Source organism: Harpia harpyja, chromosome 12 (assembly GCF_026419915.1).
Source record: "Harpia harpyja isolate bHarHar1 chromosome 12, bHarHar1 primary haplotype, whole genome shotgun sequence".
Taxonomy (NCBI): Eukaryota; Metazoa; Chordata; class Aves; order Accipitriformes; family Accipitridae; genus Harpia; species Harpia harpyja.
In genome coordinates, this window is record NC_068951.1 from 8,932,304 (window position 1) to 8,951,465 (window position 19,162).

At 43.8% G+C, this 19,162-nt stretch overlaps 1 protein-coding gene across 7 annotated transcripts in view; it reads right to left on the bottom strand.

Annotated features, from left to right (window-relative positions):
* Positions 1-18,619, bottom strand: part of COL26A1 (collagen type XXVI alpha 1 chain) — a 182,096-nt gene extending 163,477 nt beyond the window's left edge. For all 7 annotated transcript variants that reach the window (XM_052804514.1, XM_052804509.1, XM_052804512.1 and 4 more), the window contains exon 1: positions 18,377-18,619. In XM_052804514.1, the coding sequence (XP_052660474.1) occupies positions 18,377-18,528 (152 nt within the window). In that variant the 5' untranslated portion in view covers positions 18,529-18,619. The remainder of the gene's footprint in view (positions 1-18,376) is intronic.
* Positions 18,620-19,162: the final 543 nt, after the last annotated feature.

Sequence of the window (19,162 nt, forward strand, 5' to 3'; positions counted from 1 at the left end):
CCATCGTTAGGAGAGGTTAGTTAGTTATATACTCCACTGAGGCCAGGAGCAGAAGTTGCCCTCTGCAAGAGAAGAAATTCAGATTCAAAGGCTGCCAGGCTCTCTGGGGTATCTCTTCCTGAACCATCCAGTTCTACATAACTACATTATTCCCCTCTTATTCACAAATACACACCTCCCTGAATGTGCTTTGACTTTCATCAGATCAAGTTTAGCAGCTAATTCAGTTGGCTGTGACCAGATTACTCTTTACTGCTCTGACCTGGCTGAAAAGGAAACAATCCTATCACATGTTACTGGAAAGCTCAGATAAAAACCAAGCTGGGCTTAAATTTCTCCTGTTCTTGACCATATTCATGCTCTCCCCAGGTAACTAGGTTTTAGGATCCAAGGCTGTCATTCAGCTCGTTATCCAGCAGAGCACCAGCTACAAAATTCAATTGTGAGCCCCAGTCTCCACAATATTAGAATGTTCAGAGTTGATGGATTGATTCAGGTCTGTAGATTGATGGACCATTGCTAAGGAATCCATGAAAGGCCACCTGGCAGGGGCAAGGGAGTGGCCATACACAGGCTTATGATGGCAAGGTTCAGTTCAAAGCAGAGTCTGTTCTTCCATTACAAAGTTTTAAGAGGTCTGCAAGTCAGAAGACATGACAAGCCACCGTAATCTTGTTGTCAATATTGATGTTTTACGCATGCCTTACTCCCACTGAGTACTTTGTAGTCGCTAATAGAGGTTACCCTGACTCCTGTGAAAAAGGGAGAAAAATCTTTGTAACAGCCCATTCATTTTGGGAAACTAATAAAACTGGAAGACTGCTGGTGTTTCTGAAGCCAGACAGCAGCAGCCATTTGAAGCAGCAGAGAGCCAGAGGCACGAACAGGAATAAGACAAGTTCCAGGTCTCCCACTCTGCTATGTTGGTCAGACAAAGATTGGAAGGAACTCCAGTCTTTCTGCACACACCATCACCACCACCCTCCCCAATAAGAATTTGAAAAAAGTGGCCATAAAAATAAGTTCTGGCTAGCAGAGTAAGATGGGACAATTTATCTAGGTACTTCCCAATAGCATAACCCTTCCCCAGGGGGCAATATGTTCTGTGCTTAGTGCACTTCAAATACTCAGTTGCCAATAACAGGCTTAAGTTTTCCCACACAAAGTGGATTATCAGAGACTGCTGGAGGGAGTTTAGTCCTAGAGGAATCTTTACCTTAGGAGGAAAATGCAGTTCAGTCTGCACAACACCTTTAATCTTCAGCAAGTTCTGCAGCCAAGCACATTTAACTGTGCTTGCCTCGCTTTGTTGTGTGCATGGTTGACCTTGCAAACAGCATTACCTCGAGGGCTGAACTCACTTCAATTCATAGGAAACTGTGCAAAATTTTGCCTTATCCTTCTGCAGCCATTGAAGTTACAGGGGTTAAGGGAAAAACCTCTCCCTACTGGAATTATTAAAAGCCTAGAAGCAGAATAGCCAAATAGTATGGAGCCACGGGTGCAACTCTTTTTCAGAGACAAAGAGGGAATCCAGGTCCCCAGAGCAACATTTAGCTTCTTCAGCCATGAGACCATTCCTCTTCTCTTCCAATCCCCCACCTCATTCACAAGGCACCTTCCAACTGCTGTAACTAATGAAGGAGGGGCTCTGAAGATGAGCACTCATCTATTACACACACTTGATTCATTTGTACAGTAGATCCACCCCGTACATCAGCACTAACATAAATGCAGAATATAAACAGAGGCAGATAAGGACTTAAAAATGCATAAAGGGAAAGAGGTGAGAAGGCACAAGGAGTATTTCTTTACCATAAAGTCCCTCTGATTTATACTCACTACCCAGCTCCTCTCAGTTTGCTAGTGGCATGTTCCAACTGAATCAAACAATAAATATGGTTGACCTGAACCATAATTACCTTCATCATGAAAATGAAAGAAGTTAGCCCATGACTGAGTGCTCAGAAATAAAAGGGGGGTTCACTCCTTTGAAGTGCTTTGCTTTTACAGGCATTCTTCTAGGCACTGAACTGTTTTGCTGCTCCCTCCCCCAAGCTTATCACAATCAGTGAGAAGACAGTAGTTTCCAGTGTTCACAGAGGGAGGAAAGACGAAACGTACAAAAATATCCATGGAATCTGTCTTTGTTAAATTAGACTGACTTGATGGAATTTGGCATTCGATATCCATGCAGCATGGAAATAATGCACAATTACAACCAAGTATGTCATTTTTGCAACATAAAAGCTCCTTGAATTAGACCCTTTCAAAAGAAGAACCTGAGTCTAAACATTTTTGCACAGCTGGATAACCTGGTTGTAAATAGGTCTCCTACCTTCATATTGCCAATACATCTGTCGCACTGGTTTGTTCATTCCTAGAAAGCCAGACCTTGAAGGGAGGGGTAGGGTCAAGGAAAAAAATATCCTTAAGACCTTGATTTAAAGTATAGAGCTGGGATTTGGAACATCAACTATTTGTCTGAAATATACCCCTGTGTTCAAAGATGACATTTGGCACTTGTCTATATGTCCTCCTCTGAAGATCTGATCTAAAATTGCTTAAGTTGAGGACAGTGGCCCTGATCTTAAAGTACAAGACTAACTTTTATCAAAATCAGTACCTGTAAATTTACACCAACATAAATTCATTCAGAATTAAACTCTAACTTTGAATTAGGAGGAGGTGGAGGGGGAATTGTAAGTGGAAAAAAACAAGACACTGACGCATGCCTGCTTGTCCTCAAAACCTCTGTGGAGAAAAAAAACATTAAGAAAACTAGCATAAGGAGTCAGCAAGCCTATAACAGCATCCTATGCTTTACCAGTGCTCCTGTTGTGGCTACCAGGTCTCCTACACCATCCATAAAGTCAGTACCCATAGCTGTCTTTAATTCCCCTTGCTACATTACATCATAACAAAACAACACTTTGCACCATTTGAGCCCTCCAAAATAGATGAATCAGGCTCCTGCTGGTTTTCAGCATCTCCTTCAAATCACATACTTAGCCCTACAGGGCCTGTATCTGCATGCATCAACAGCTAGTCTGCAAGGATTCAACAGGGTCTGCACCTGAATTTTTTTTTTTTTTACTTACAGGGCTCTGTACAGACGACAGTGCATCTTTGTGCCTCACATTCAGCCCTCTGTTGCCAAACTCACAGCACTTACCAGCAGCAATGAAAGCCACATGCATGACAGGAACACAGGGACTTTGCCTAAATGAAGCAGTGTTTTTCATTAGCATTATACTGGCACCAAAACCCACAAATTACAAGAAGAACAAAAGGCAATGTCAAGAGGAGAGCACTTAGCGTATCAAAGAAAAAATTAGGATGGCACAATCAAGTCATTGCTTCCAATTAATTGCATGATGTTAATCTGCCCATGTCACATGCACATTTCACGTTTTTCATGGGGCTGAACAGTAGACAAATTACTGTCATTGGAGACAGGTACACTCTTTTGATAGCTAAAAAGAAAAAGAATATATTGAAGGAGAAAAAGCAATGTTTTGTCTGTGGGATCTCTTGAAGGGAACAGAGATTTGTTTTCTTGAGCCATTTCAACACTCAGAGCAGTGTCCTGTGAGCCCAAAAAGGCACTGAAAACCAGATCAGAGCATCAGCTTCACATTCACAAGTGTTAGGATGCAACTGGAAATACCTGTACAGAGAGCGGTGTCAGGTAAACAGAACCCAGAACTCTTCTAGCAACACTTCTTCCACCTGCCCTTCCTCCTTCTCTTCTCTTGTGGCATGTTACAATTGCTCCATTAAGTCTAAGTCTTCAATTTGTTCAGCAACTTGTAAAGGCGTTTGTGGGCTCTGGTATAAAAGGGACTATGCAGCACACCTTTCTAGAGTAGTTATCTACCATGTGATTGCCCATCATTGTTGGGACCTAGATTTCATGAGCCAAGGGTACCTCTTCCTAGAGTAAAGCTGCAGTAAGTGTGCAGGCTCAGCTTTATTCCACATCACTCTGTTTCAGGTGACTGCCATACAAAGAGCCAGATGTGACAAAACCCTCATTGAAACCACTAAAGAAACAGCCTTTCCTCAAATGCAAGAAAACCCTACAGCTTTCTAATGTTTCCAGTGCTGGAGGAGGTGATTAGAAATAATAAGCCAGTCTAGACAAACCCATCTACTTATATTGCTTTGAGATCAACAATTCCTCTTTTCCTTTCTTGATTTGTCAGCTTAGCCAGTTGTGTTCAGTGAGGCAACTGAAGTTCAGGTACCCCTAAGCCAGCATTTGCATTAGGCCTGAGACAAGACTACTGCTGGTACTCAAGGAAGATTTTGGGGGGACAGCTGTACCCTGCCAACACGCCTGTACTCCAAGAGCAAAGCACTTTTCTCCAGTAACTGCTCCACTGATATGCCAGGTCATTCTGAATACCAGGCTGTGTTGCATGGAGTAGATAAAGCAGGTTGTCTTTTGTTTGCCCAGCTCAGAGATCCCCAAGATGAGCCATGTGAGGCCCCACTTCAATAAAAACAAAGCCTCACAAAACCTCTCTGCCTGGGTATTCAAAGCGTTAATCAGTCTGAAAAACAAAACCCAAACCCTGTGTGTTAATTTGCTATTTAAATTGAAAACTTTTTATTCCATGTCTGCCATGTCTGGCACAAGGCTGTCCTGGGCGTTACTACAGTAAAAAATAATTTGGAAAATAATCCTATTGTTCCAGTCACACCCATGGGAGTTTCATGTGTAGGGAAGTAGGAACATCAAAACTGAGATCTGTTGTGTGATCAGAGAGCTGAGTTTGTCCTTTACAACCATCAGTTTTGATTCAAGTGCATATTAGGAGAGAGATCAGAGACTGTGAGCTAAGGCGGGAGGATGTCTCAATAGCTTTAAGGTTAATAAATTCCTACTTGTACAGCCTAAAACTCTAAAAAATCAGCTTTAGTGTAGTGAATTAGCAATACCCTTTACAAACACACATCCACACCCATGGATGGTTAGGTGATCACATTTTTCCCTTTCTTGCCTTCTTCTCAAGACAGTCATTCCCAGCACCCATCTAAATGCAGTAATGAATTGCCCTAAAACACTTCCCAGTTGCCGGGCACGAGCCCTTTCAAAGTGCTTCCTTTGCACAAAGTGAAAGCCTCATTCAAAGCTCCATGCAAATATAACACAGCTTGGATGCAGTAGTTACAGGCACACAATAATCTGCTATACCAGCAACCTCCTTTTCACCTTTCTCCAGACTCCCACTCTTACACTCTGCCGACTGCATCTCTCCAATGCCATAAAAAGTAACTACATAGCATTTGCTGTAGATCAGCTCTTCTACACACAGTAGTCCCAAACCCCTGCTAGTGAACACTCTGTATTGCCTCATCAAGTTTTAAACTAACTCTTAAGCAGATGGTATACATTTCAATCACACAAAACCCACTGCACTTCGATATCTGTTTATAGATAGACTGTATGAAGACATGTAGAAACGAAGTGCTCTAACTACCTATTTTTAGTTTAAAAGGTTCTTCTGCTTTTAACACATCTTACTAAGATTTCACTGGTTTTGGAAGCAGTCTCCATACCTCATTTCTAGCCAAGAACAATTACTTGTATTCTCCTTTTAAACCTTGCTGCAATCCAGTTTGTTCATTAGAAAAAAAAAAAAAAATCTCGAAAACAGAAAGCCTTTCTCTTGTGAACAGAAATACTAACACCTTTCTCTATTATTAAAAAATTCTTGAGCAATCTAAGAAACCGCTTTAGTGCCTCGGTGCTTTGGAAGCCTCTATTTGGAAGGGAGATGGTCTTCAGGGAGGAGATCTACATTTCGGTATCCAGGTGGAAAATGGGTTTGATTTGGCCAAGTAATAACAGCCGAAAAAAACCCTCCGTAGCCTGTGCACGCACAGTAGATTCCTTAGGAATGATAACACTGCCTTGAAACATTCCCGAGTACACACGTGGGAAACCGGATGGGGAGAAAGCAGCACTGAGCAAGGGAGAGGGGACAGCAGGAGGTCCAAAAGAGAGATACAGACATTTGGCCAGAAAAATTCCTGCCCTGTTCTGTGGGGAATTATAAGCATGGCAAACTCCATTAGATGGGGGTTTGTAGGGTTTTTTGGTTGTTGTTGAAGTTTAAAGTTACCTGCCAATGCAAAAGGGCAGGGCAACCTAGCTGTCTTCATCAAGGCAAAGTAGAAAACTCTGCAAAAGCATTTTAACTACAAATTTGGTAAGGATGCAAACTGATGCACACAAATGATCCAACCTTCTAAAGCAAAGGCTTCACAGGCATCCCTCGCCGCTCTGCTGGGAATGGGAACATCTAGAGTTATTGGTGAGAAGAGTCTCATCTATGCATGCAAAGAAGCAGTGACTGACACTAGATACGCTCACATCCCATTTCAGACACATACTGCTTGCAAAAGCTTGTGGCAAATTCAAGGCAAAGCCATTAAAGACAGATGACCTTTTTTTTTTCCTCCTATTTACACAGATTTCTTCAAAAACAGAACATTCAGAGGATGAAGAGTGATACAAAGAAGAACATGGAAGATAAAAGTTTGATTAAAACAAGCAGTTATGACCTGAATTTTATTGATGGGTGACAGTTATTCTGTATTTCTGCTACCTTTTTTGTAGTTTGGGAAGAACAGCATACTGTTGCTTTACTTACTGTGGGCAAACCAGTAAACCTGTGAATGACACGTGGCTGCTCAGTAACAGTGTACGGTTTATTATTATGCTAAGTATGTATGCAAACAGTCTTCACACACCAGAGCTAAAACTTGCTTGTGCTTTTTCATCCTCATACACACACACACAAGAGTTTTCCTTTACACCTTTCAGTGCAGCTTGGAGAAATTTTTACATGCAGTGTCTCAGCAAAGGATGATGCCAAATACAGCCACCCTGCAAGCAAAGACAGCAGCAGCCATCACAACAGTGCTCGCTTGATGCATTTATAAGAACGTATATAGCGATGCCATACACCAGCCAAGACACTGAACACATCAGTGCTGAATGTCAAATTAAATGGCTGCGACAGACTCGTGTCACATACTCCTTGCAGCAGAAAAAAAACTGGTATGAGTTTCAGTTGAAACCACTCTCACATACACAAAATCAAGAAGGTTGGTTGAACCACAGAGCACGGAGTGACAGAACAACTATTGAGCTGTTTCCCCTTGCTGTCAATATGCCCATGGGAACAGCCTATTCACTTATTCAATTATTACTGGCAATATCTGAGCCACAAGCCATGTGGGGAGCATGCAATTCCAGTCAAATGCTTGCATGGGGTTTGGTGTGGGTTTTGTCAGGGTTTTTTTGGTTGGTTGGGTTTTTGGTTGGTTTTGTTTTGGTTTTTTTCTTTAAAAAAAGAAAAAGAAAAAAAACCACAAAAAACCAAACAACAACAACAAACCACACACATCGGAACTCATGGAAGTGCCCTGCAAAGTGAGCCTTGCCTCTATAGGCCACAGAGATGCTCAGATACAAATCAATAACCCAGACGTGGGTAGCACAATGCGACTCCCAGGCTCAAACAGGACACCAGCTGAAGTGTCTGATACAAACATGTCTAGTTTCTAGTTGCATTCAGCTCAAAAGACGAGTTGTGACAATTCTTATCATTTCCACATTCCCACTTCTCCCTTCTCTTCCCATCCAGTGCAGACAGATACAGCTTCACCCTTTGCTTTCCCAAAGGTTATGGAGCAACTCCTCCAAAAGCTACCTAGGAGCTGAAACTTTACTTTCAGCAAAATTCTGTAGTTATTTGTAGAAGCTGCTTTGAAAACCTTCTAGTTCCGACACCCATAATCACTTGGCAGGGCCTGACAGACATAATTAGAGAGCTTGGTTGTTTCAAAGGACATTACCCAAGAAAACGAATATGTTGCTGAGGTCCTTGCAATAAATTTCCAATGGGTTTGGTTGCAGAGGTCTTGAAAGGGTTTTAGCAGGCTTTTAATTGCACTATCAGGACTCAAGTATTTTTCTGGTGCTTGGCAAAATGGGATCCTATTTTTTATGCTTGCAATGCACACTCATTCAAAGCTTATCCACAGGCCTACAGCCTAAGAATTCCTACAACTTTGCAATCCAAAATTTTTGTATCATTTGTGATATACATTAGTGACTTCCAGTAACAGTGGCCCAAGAGACAGCATTTTACTGTGCGATAGTTTAAACCATTTGGCTCAGTGCTGTATCCTGAAATACACTGCAGGGAGACTATATATTTTGCTGCAGGTTACGCTGATTTACAGCAGCATTAAGCCAAGTGCTGTAACATCCTACAGAGCCAATTTGCCTTTTTGCTCTCAGCTACACTTCAGACGCTGCATGGGAACAGAGAAAGTTTGCAGCATCGCAGCCCAGACCTGCCTTTGTGCAAAGGCTGGTACTGCTTGCTAGCACCAGTTGTTGCAGGCATTTTTGCACTGACCACATCGGTCAGTGCTGCTTCTGTAGGTATGTTACACATTCAGCCTCCCACAAACCTTTCATTGTAGTTGGAAAAGCACCACAGCCTGTGCCGTCACCCAACCCTCTGTTGCCGTTCAATCCAGCCTGCCCTGCTCAGCATCTCCCTCTCCCACATCTCAGCTTGCCCTCCAAACTAAATCCTTCTCTGCAAAGATCAGGCAAAGACTAACTCCCAAAGAGTAATTTCAGTCATCCAGGCTCAGAGAGGTGCAGTAAACAGGGAGCACAACGACCTCTATTCTGTAAGAGTGGAAGTTTATACAAGTGCCAAGTATTATAATTCATAGATTTATTATAAACTTCTCCATATATTCATATACAATACTTTGGATTTTGCAGCTTTCCCTCTAAGATCTAACCACACCCTCATGAAATACTCCCCAGAGCCTTCCCTTACGTGAAGGGAAGTATTACTATTCCCATTTTATTTAAGGGAAAGAAAAGAGAGAGAGAGAACTTGCAAGTCTCAGTTCCCAGACTTTGTGCTGCTCTACAGAATATACACTAAACATTTAAGTGAATGGTCTTTTTCTTGGGAAAGAGGGTGGAAAACAAAGCCTTATGAATCAGCCAGCTGATAATTAAAAGCAACTAAATCCAGATCACTTTAAGCTGCACATGAGAATCTGAACTCCTCAGATGCTGAATTCCTCTGCCGACCAGAAAACCCAGGGTCACTTGCCCAGCTGGTCACTATTGTTCTGTCCAATAAAGTTCTGGCAGGAATGCATGTTTAACAAAATACAGAGATTAGGCATAGCAAAGAATGCGGCTCCCCCCTCAGTGTTTAGGTTAGTTGGGTTTGCCATGTTGAAATACTGAAGCTTAAGCATATCAGATTTTCTCTGTCCTATACTGCTAGTGCCAGTGACAGACACAAGCTGACAGCTCAGTTCTCAGGATCGCTGCCATTTTAGCTTTAAGTTCATTAAAAGCAGCACAAAAAGTTCACCTCAAAGCTACAATGACCACTAATTAAAAATCAGTGTTTTCTTGGGGATGTAGAGTACCAAATGAGAAAAGCTCTCTGTACCTCCCATACATCAGAAGCTCTTGAAGGGCAATTTAAACCAAGCCAGAGATTCAAGGGACCAGATTTCAGGAACCTTGCAACAGGGTAGCTCATCTTCAAATGTCTTAGGATAGCCTAGATTTCCAAAAAGGAAATCTAGCATCCAGTGACTAAATACAGCATCAAAATGGCAATGATCTTCCTAACATCTGACTTGGCTCCTGACAGTTCAGAACCAGGATCTTTAGCTCAATTTACAACAAGGCACACAAGACTAGAGTCAGATGCAAAAATGTCATGAGAATAAGTCATACAGATGATCTTACAGAGATCTTCGGGGATCTTGCAGGAACATAGCTTTTACCAAGTCAGATGCCATGCACAAAGCAGCTCTGATACCTCACTGGGCCAAGAATTTCTCAGCTCAAAAAAGCATGATATCAAACAGACAGATATTTGAGACTCATAAGTAGATTTGCAAAAGATATAGACCTTGGAGAACTGTGTCTAAGAAGTTTATAAATAGCCTGGTTACACCTCAAAGTTAATGGCTTACATTTAGAGATACCAAGGATTCATAAATTCCTCTGCAAGGGGGTATGGTAGCTCGCACTGTATGAAGCATGGGTTATATAGGTAGGAAGCATCTAAGATCCTGTTACCATGGCAATCTCTCCTCCTTTCTCCCTTCACAAAAAGCTGAAAAATAACTATGTCAGAGCCACACAGTACATGTGGAACAGGTACAGATGAGATATGCAGCTGCCAACAGCCGGATCCAGGTGTTTTCTTCTAGGAGAGCCTTTTTTAGTCATCCTAGCACAGCAACAGAAACCTTATTTTAGCTGCTATCACTTTCACTGCCACCTGAAAATGCAGACAAGTCAAAGTTTGCACAAGATACAGTGATGAGACAGCAGCTAGACAGCCCACATTGAGCAGGGTAGCAGAAACCAGACCAGTTCTGGGGAAGCAGAAGAGGGAACCAGGCAAAAAAGCCAGGAAGCCAAGCAACCTGAGACAGGATAAAGAGAAGTGGCATCAGATTTAAAAAAAAAAAAAAAAAAAAAAAAAAGAGAGAGAGAGACAAGGCAAACGCCACCTTTTTCTTTAGGGAAAACACAAGCAGAACCTCCCTTGGGTTGGTGTGTTAAATTCGTGTCAACTCTCCTTCACACACAGGCACACTGGAGAGCTGTTGGTAGAGCTGTCACCCATTGCTGCCTCAAATGAGTATTTGAAAAAGCTCCCTGTGCTCTGCTGTGTTTACAGCAATAATGAGAGCCTGGAGGAAGGGGTTAGAAACATCTGAGTTTAATAAGGGCTAAGCAGCACACAGCAAAAAAGAAATGTCTGCCCTTCCGTTCAGGGCTACCACACCCCACCAAGCACCGCAGCACCAGGCCAATGGGAGACTCAGCACAGAGACGTTATGTCATCCGAACAGCCGCAGCAGCCCATCTGCCCCAAGCCTTTTCGCGATGAGAAGAAGCATTTCAAACCAAACTGAGAGCTCCCAGCACCACACTTTTGAACGGCTAAATAAGCAAAGTCCTGTGGGGAAAAAGCAGATGTTGATTGACCCCAGGCATAAAACAAGCCAAGGACAGAAGGGAAGTTTTTGTGCAGTGCCTTAACTTAGCAACTCCATCTCAACAAGGTCATCACAACAGGGCAAAAGGAGTATTTAGCTCATTTAGCACCTATGCTGCTGCCTTTTCTTAGTCCTAAACAGCTCTAACATCCAACATGCACAGGGTAAAGAGCATCCTATTCCAGTTTCTCACACAGAGCAGAATGGTAACCTTAGTACTTGGGTCCTGCCATCACATTTGCTGCACTCACTTCTGCAGGGTCCAACCCCAAAACTGTCCTCATATGAAACAGGTATCTCTCATAAAATGCCTTTGCCTACACTACCTTTAGGAGGCACTCTCTTCCCACCACATGTACTTGGTCTTTTTATTCCACTGAAGTGGAAAGCAGGAATCAACAGTCTTGTCCATTTGCAAAGTCAAAACTAACTCCCCTCTAGAGCGCACATACACCAAAAAATAAAGGGGGGGGGGGGGGGGCGGAAGGACGGGACACAGGGGACAACATGGCACCCAGAAGAAACACGACCTGACCTGTTCTTAACTCAACAGACTCAGTACAACTCAGTTACACGACCACGTCCAGTGGGATATTCCCTTGCCTCATGATTTCATTGCGCTGGCATTTCTGAGATGCTCTGAGCAAACACTTGCCTATATCTAGTGCAAATACTGCAAAGAATATCACTTCCACCCAGTTCCTAGGGGCAGAAAAAGTTGGAACTGATTAAAAAGACATCTAACTACATAACCTGATGTCAAGATTGGACATGACTAGATGCATTTCTATGTAGTGGTACCTCACATTAGCTTTAAAGTTTTGACAGATGGTTTGTTTGCTCAGCACAAAGGAAGGTGACTGGATAATGACAGCCTTACTCAGCTCTGACAGAACAGACATGAGACACACAGCAGACCACACAGAAGTAAAGGGAAGAGTCCTACATAAGACAAGCTCAGAGACACCTTCTCTTCTCAGCTTCAAAGAGGTTTCAAAATCAACTACTACGATTTTAAGGTGGCAGATTCTCTTTTCCAAATAAACCACATAGATACGGAAGAAGAGACTGCTCAGTCCCAAACGTGAAACATTATGAAGCTGCCTTCAGTGTTTGTCTCAGTAGCATCCATTGTGTGGGCCTCTGGGTGAAACTCATTTCTCAACAGATAGGAGAGGTTTTTTTCTTTGCCAGAGCTATGATTTCCCTTCTTTGGAAGCTGAAAAGGAGTCTCAAAAGTGAAATAGCTTCCTATTTGTTGGTCCTCTCAAAAAGATTCAACTATTTTCAAATAGCCAGGCCTAAAGATTAGAGGCAACACTTTCACCCAAGCACACTCTTTACTTACACATCTGTTCATTTTCAAGAGGAGGAAAACATTAAATTTGTCAAAAACAGCCAAAACATCTAAACCATGTTATTCCATGCAATAAATTGGAAGTCAACAAATAATTGTTTCTTTCCAAAAAGAAGATAAGGAACAAAACCAATAAGAAACAATATCACAGTTCCCACCCTTGTTCCTTTCTGTAGTAGTATTAAGGACTAATTCAGATCAGTGCCACATTGTGCATAAATACACTAAGCAGGAGCTTTAGTATTATTCAACTATATGAAAAGTTGAAAAATTGCAGGACATTAACCCAATTAGTAGCATTATGCTTTTTTTTAACTTTTGCAGCTATGATCCTTAATAGAGTCTTTGTGATATCTAAGTTGGCACAGGCTAGCTTTATGCTCAAAGCCTCAAAATAAACATTATGCCTCAGTGAAAGTAAATTTAAGCACTGTCTACATCTCTCTAATTAAAAGTGATTTGAGAGCTCTGAGCATATTGCAGAAATGAGGTCGGATGAATTTTAGTATTACCCTACAGGAGAGGTAGTCTATGCTTTACAAAACAATGTTTCCAGACGTGGCTAGAGGTCTAATGCAGGAAAGAGCATAAGTAACTCACCCAGTATTCTAATCCAGCTAAAGCACTCTATGCTTTCTGTCTTTCATTGTTACCTCAAAGTCATTCTTCATTTTTCCCCCTTTATCAAGACACAGCCCAATAAAACAAAGATGCGAGTAAATATTCTATGATCCAAGCATCACAGAACCACTCCCCTCAAGCAAAGCTGTGAAGTTTCTAACCTGATGTGTTTCAACTAGGATTTTAGCACGCTAACAAGGCCAGCTTTGAGAAAATGAACAAATAAGCGTTATTGAAAGAGACACATTTGTTAATTTATCCAAGAGGAGCACAAGTTCACTGCCACCCATCGCTTTTCCTCTCCGCTCCCTTTTTCTTCCTAGAGCTGGTAAATGAAACCTACATGAGAGGAAATGATTCACACAAGCAGCTGGAAAGGCAAGACTGTAGGAGATTTCCTAAACAAATACAATTGACTGCAGTAACTACAGTCACGTCTGGTATTTCAAAGCCATTCCAGTGTTGCTAGGTCCTTACACTACCATTGGCTTCGCTGTTAATTGCATTGTGAAGTTACAGCACTGAACCCCAGAAGTCAGATGAAGATCATATGGCTGCAGAGTCCAGGAAACAAATATCGGATAGTTCAAGGGTTTGGTGATGAGCTTAAGACCTTCTGACCTCTTGGTTACCTGGGTAGGGCACTTCAAAGGGGAATTAGTGCAGAGGACTCAGCGTGACACAAATCCCAGTTTGTTTGCTTGACATCCTCACACAGTCCATAGCAAACGATAGAAAACCAGACACCTCAAGCAATGAACAGAGTATTAGGTGATGGAGGGAATGACTCAGAAAGCAAGATCCTGTCAGTAAAAGCAAAAAGAACCACATTTCTCCAATACGTATAGTTTTATATTCCACACCCACTTAAGAGCCACAAGAGGTTCAGAATTTGGGGCTGAAATCAGGTTCAAATCATCTTTCTCTGGTAAAGAGAGAATTAACAGACAACCATCAGGAAAACTCCAGATACATGTTCTGAAAGCACTCTGACAGACTGCATAAATCAGGATACCAATTTATAGATCACCTTTTAATATTAAGAACAGGCTTCTAACACATAAAGAGACCCACACTTACTTAAAGCCACTAAAACCTCACCTAAGAGGCTGGAGATTGTTACGTTACAGTACAGTTGCGTGCAGTCCTTCAAATGGGGCTGGGGAGGGGCAATTCCATCCTAGCAAATGTGTAACTGTAGGACCAGGCACAATACAGGCAGCTACTTTGAAAAGAACAGATCTACCTATAACAGGTCCACCCAGACATCTTGGTCTTGAAAGCCAGCCATTCAAGTGACCTATTAGGAGACTGCTAGCCTCAAGGAATAATGGACAACATATTTCAAGCATCACCTAAACATCTGAAAGCATCAACACTTCAGGATTTTCAGGGGGGAAAAGACAGACAAGCTATAGTACAGGAAAGCTGATGTCAGTTTAAATATCTTCCCCATGTCAAAGCAGCACACAGAGCATGTTTAATTGTTCCACTGAATCCACAGCAAAGTGATTTGCCCTCTGACACAGAGTAAACCATTGGTAGAAGCACAACCAGAACCCAGGTCTCGCTCTCCTGGGCTGTGCTCTGAGGCACATATGTGGCCTGGCCTTTCATGTTGAAACCTCTGCCTCTAGCAGTCGGAGGTTGCACTTACAGATTTCAATTGACCGATATTAATTTCCTCTCCATATCCATCCTCAAGAAACATCACTGCTGTAGCAAGCACTAGGAATTACTATGTGACCAAAATAAGCACTGATTTGTAATTACCAGTATAGTCTGGATAAGAACACCTACTCGGACGGTCCTGTTATTTGTAAAATTGTGGTTCATTCACAGGAAGAAAGTTTTAGGCTGAGGTGTAAGTGTTTTGAAGGTCTATCTATCACAGTCAGACTTTGCATCCACCCCAGCTGACTTTTGTGATGCTACTGTAAAGCTAGCAGTAAGAAAGAGTTATCAACCTACATTGCTTTCCAGTTCACATTTGGGGGTTTTCTTTCGGCTGCCTCCACCTCACATCCAAAGAGGTTTCCAGTCTAAGCACTGCATCTAGCTTCAGAAGTTTCTAACTCCCACACTTGAGTTCACAAGGACTTGATGCATGACTAATTTGAAACTACAGGAAAATAGGATGAGAAGTTAAGCTGGGAGAACACCAATTCCAAAGACAACTAACACAGATACAGGCATTTGTTGAGAACCAAGCTACTTCCAGCATGGGAATAAGCTTCCCTTAACCCAGTTAGCAAAGCTTCTCATGTCCAAGTCTGGAGGACAACAGTTTCTGCTTGGCAGACAGGCCCTCCATTCTTACGCTTTGGGTAAGTCCCACTTCCCATTCTCATTGCCTTAACACAGTAGCAAGTTAGAAATGCACACGCTGAATGTGAAATTCGAACAAAATAGCGAGGTTGCTACAATCTATACTATGCCAACAAACACTGCTGCTTGGATTTCAGTCATTATTACTTGAATATCCCCCACAGAAGTTCAAAGCAATTCAAGCACATGCAAAGATAGTCTTTGGTCTAATAACCAGGATCTGTCAACTGAAGCCAACCAGAAGCTAGAATTTTCATTTTAAAAAAGGAAACAAAGCAAGCAACATTCCACCAGAACAAGTATTCCACAATTTAATTTTGAAGGATGTGAATAATTTTTTTTCCTCCAAATTTCCCTCCACCACCACCCCCCAAGCTTTTTACACTGCCCAGGGCCTTAGTTTTCTGGCAAAAAAAAATGTTCAGCAGTCCTTAGAGCCTCAGAAGCCCATCTCTGAGACAGCCTGCAACCTAGATACCACGGACTATATCAGCTATTGAGTTTTGAATAGTTTTCTAGGTGGAAGACAAAAGATTCCATCAACTTTTTTTTTCTCCCCCTCCTTGGAGAAATACAACTTTTATGACAAGCTAATTTAAAAAAAATTGGTAGCAGATTCCCAAACAGCTCAATCATGCCTTCACTTGCTGACCAAGGACAGGAAAAGACAACTGCAGAAACATGGTGTGTCTTGCATCAAGGAAACACGTCAGCTGTAGAGCATGGCATCAGTATGGGCTGCAACATAGCAAAACCTGGAGCTGCAGCAATAACTTTCAAGGCTCTGGCCTGCTTATACTTGGCTGTGAGTACCCAGGAAAAGTGCCAGAAGTCACTGGACAAAGCACTCACTGGGCAGGTTGCAGAAGAGAAGGTAGGAATCGCCATGTAGCATCATTAATAGTAATCACCTACCCACCACCTTGTATCCTCCACAGCCTCTTCAGGACAGAGGCCAGCAATCTCTGCTGTGATGGAGCTGCTATTGCTTCACATAATTCAGGTGCTACTAAGATCCCCTGTTTAGATGGCAAAAGGGACACTGAACAACGTAAACAACAGTTTATACCAGCCTGATTCAGTCCCTTGAAAAAAAGCCTTCATACCCACATAGATCAATGTCAGACTTTAGAGCAAAAAGCCTCGTTCTTATCCAGCACCATATTAAATCCAGAAAAGCACAGCTATCCCAACCTGAAGCTGCACCCTGCAGGAGGCTCCCCCCAAAGGTCCAACATTGTGGCTGGGTAAAGTTTTCCCACACAGATTTTCCCATCAGAAAGTGAAGCTGTTAGACATTTGCCAACAACAAAACTCCACCACTCAAGGGGAAATTAAAACATACAAAGATTGCTTCAACGCGTGATATTTGACTAAGGACTTGAATTTTTATTTCAAAACATCCACCAGTGATTTTTTCGTCTCTTCAATTTTTTATTTTCCCCTCTGCTTTAAACTAGAATGGGAGATTCTCACATGGCAGAGTTCCACTGGACAAAAAAAAAAAAAAAAAGAAAAAAAAATCTACCAGCTTTCCCAACATCATTTTTTAAATCAGCTTTAGATGATTTTATACAACACTTTATAGACTTGGAGAGGGATGCATTCCCCTGACAAAGCATCAGCTATCCAAACAACCGAGGTATGGGAAAATCATGCAAGAGTGTGAATTGGGGAAGGTCTTTGGTGAGCAAAGATACAGTCCACAGTCATGTAAGTGTGGTAGCTCTGAACAAAGATCTGCAGGCTAATAGATATGTAAGACAAATGACATGTGGTTCTCATTGCAGCTCATGCTTTGGGAAAGGGGTACCTTGGAACAGATCCAGCTGGGATAGGTTTATCCCATTACTCTCCTATAATTTTCTGCCGTTTCAAACCGTGTGACAGTTACTGTAGTTTAACATCACACCCCCTACAGACTGAGGCCTGTTTGACAGGCCAGCAAACAAAACCACCCCCACTTGTAGATGAAATATGCACCATATGCGAGAACTGTGCAAGGCACAAGACTAGCGCCCACTCTTGTACTTCTGTAATGTGCTGATGTAAATCTGCTGTGTAGATGCCTTATCCCAATTCCTAGCCCAAATAAGTGGTTCTAACATAAACCCTCCTCCACAGCAGCGCAACTCATGCATACTAGGTATTAGCAAGGGGAGGAGGAAAAGAGGTAGAGACAGGATGGACGAGCCCTGAATACTAAATTCCCAAGTCCCCACTTAAGGGAATTGCAGAAAAAAAACCCAGTGAAATTCAAGAACAACTGGAATCAGGTTAAGCCACCCTCTCCTTTATACAGTGCGGCTCATTCATCTGAACAGCTGTTTCACCTCTAGAGAAATACCCAGAGAAAACAGAGGGGAGGGGGAGAAGCCTAAATTGTTTGCTCTACTGAAGCAGCAAGATACAGTAAATCAAAACCGATTTACATTAAGTTTATAACAAACTGGTTTGGGGTGGGGGGAAGAGGAGAAGAGTGGGAGGTTTGGTTTTAAACAGCTATTTGAAAGCTGCAGCTCTTTAACAGAGATCTGTAATTAAGGTCTTTCTTTTGTTGAGCTGAACAAGTTTTTCCTCGCAGCCGAGGGCTATAACAGTTCCCTCTGCCGGCATCACCAGCGTCCCGGTTCAGGAGGTTTTATGGCTCTGGGACACGCTGCCCGGCGGACCCGGCAAAGCCACCTTCCCCTCCCCGACAGGCCGGGGGAGGCAAGAAGGGGAGAGTTTGCGGGTTTCGTTTGCCAAAGCTCAGCTTCTCGATTCCCTAGTCGCTCCCTGCCCCAGAGAGGAACACTGCTACGGGCAGGTAGGAAGCCTCCCCCACTCCATTTAGGAAGAGGGCAGCCCAGTCCGGCAAGCCCCTCGCACCCTCCGCGGGGATTGCTGCCCGCGGTTTTGCCGTGCCTGTCGCTCCCCCCGGGAGCCACCGGCAGAGCCCAGCCTCCTCGCCGGGGAGGCGGACCCGGTCTTACTCACCGGCGACTGGCGAAGCCGCTGCCCGGCGAGCCCGAGCTCTGCTCTGGGTAGTTGTGCTGCAGGGTTGATGCTGGGAATTGATAGAGGAAGCCAGTCCCTAGCGCGCATCCATGGAGGCAGCAGCACCAGGACAAGAAGAGAGCCAACTGCATTTTTGCAAGAACAGGGTTTTCCTCCCGCCCCCCACTTTTCCTCTTACACGGCACGGCAGGCGCGGGGCCCCACCGTGCCTCCCCCGGCCGGGGTCACGGCGGGATCCCACGGCGCGGAGGTGCCCCGGGACCGGGGACCACGGGACAGGGGTGCCGGGGACACAGGAACCGCTGCTCCGGCTCCCAAAGGCAAGCCCCGTCCCTCGGCAAGCCGAGCCCCGGCGGCGGCTACTGCTGCCCGGGCAGGGGGTCCGGGGCCAGCGCGGCTCTTTGCGCCCAGGGCGCGCACTCAGCCCCGGATGCCTTTTCAAATTTGGCGAGGTTGGTCCGACTCCGTCAAAGGGGGCGTGGGGTTTCGGCGTTAACCCTTGCCAAGCCTCGCAGCAGACCCCGCTGCGAAGGGGCTCCCCGTCGGTGAAGGCGGCCGGGGACCCCAGGGCCGGCGAGCCGCGGTCCCGCACGGGCACGGAACAGGCCGGGGCTGCGCACTCCCACCCGGGCAGAGCTGGGGGAAGCCCCGGCTCAGCTCTGGGCACAGGCAGGGAGCACACCCAGGGAGCCCGATCCCAAAAGATCCCCGACACAGATCACAAGGCCCTGCGTCTCCTCGATTAACCGAGAGCCAGTTTGAGGG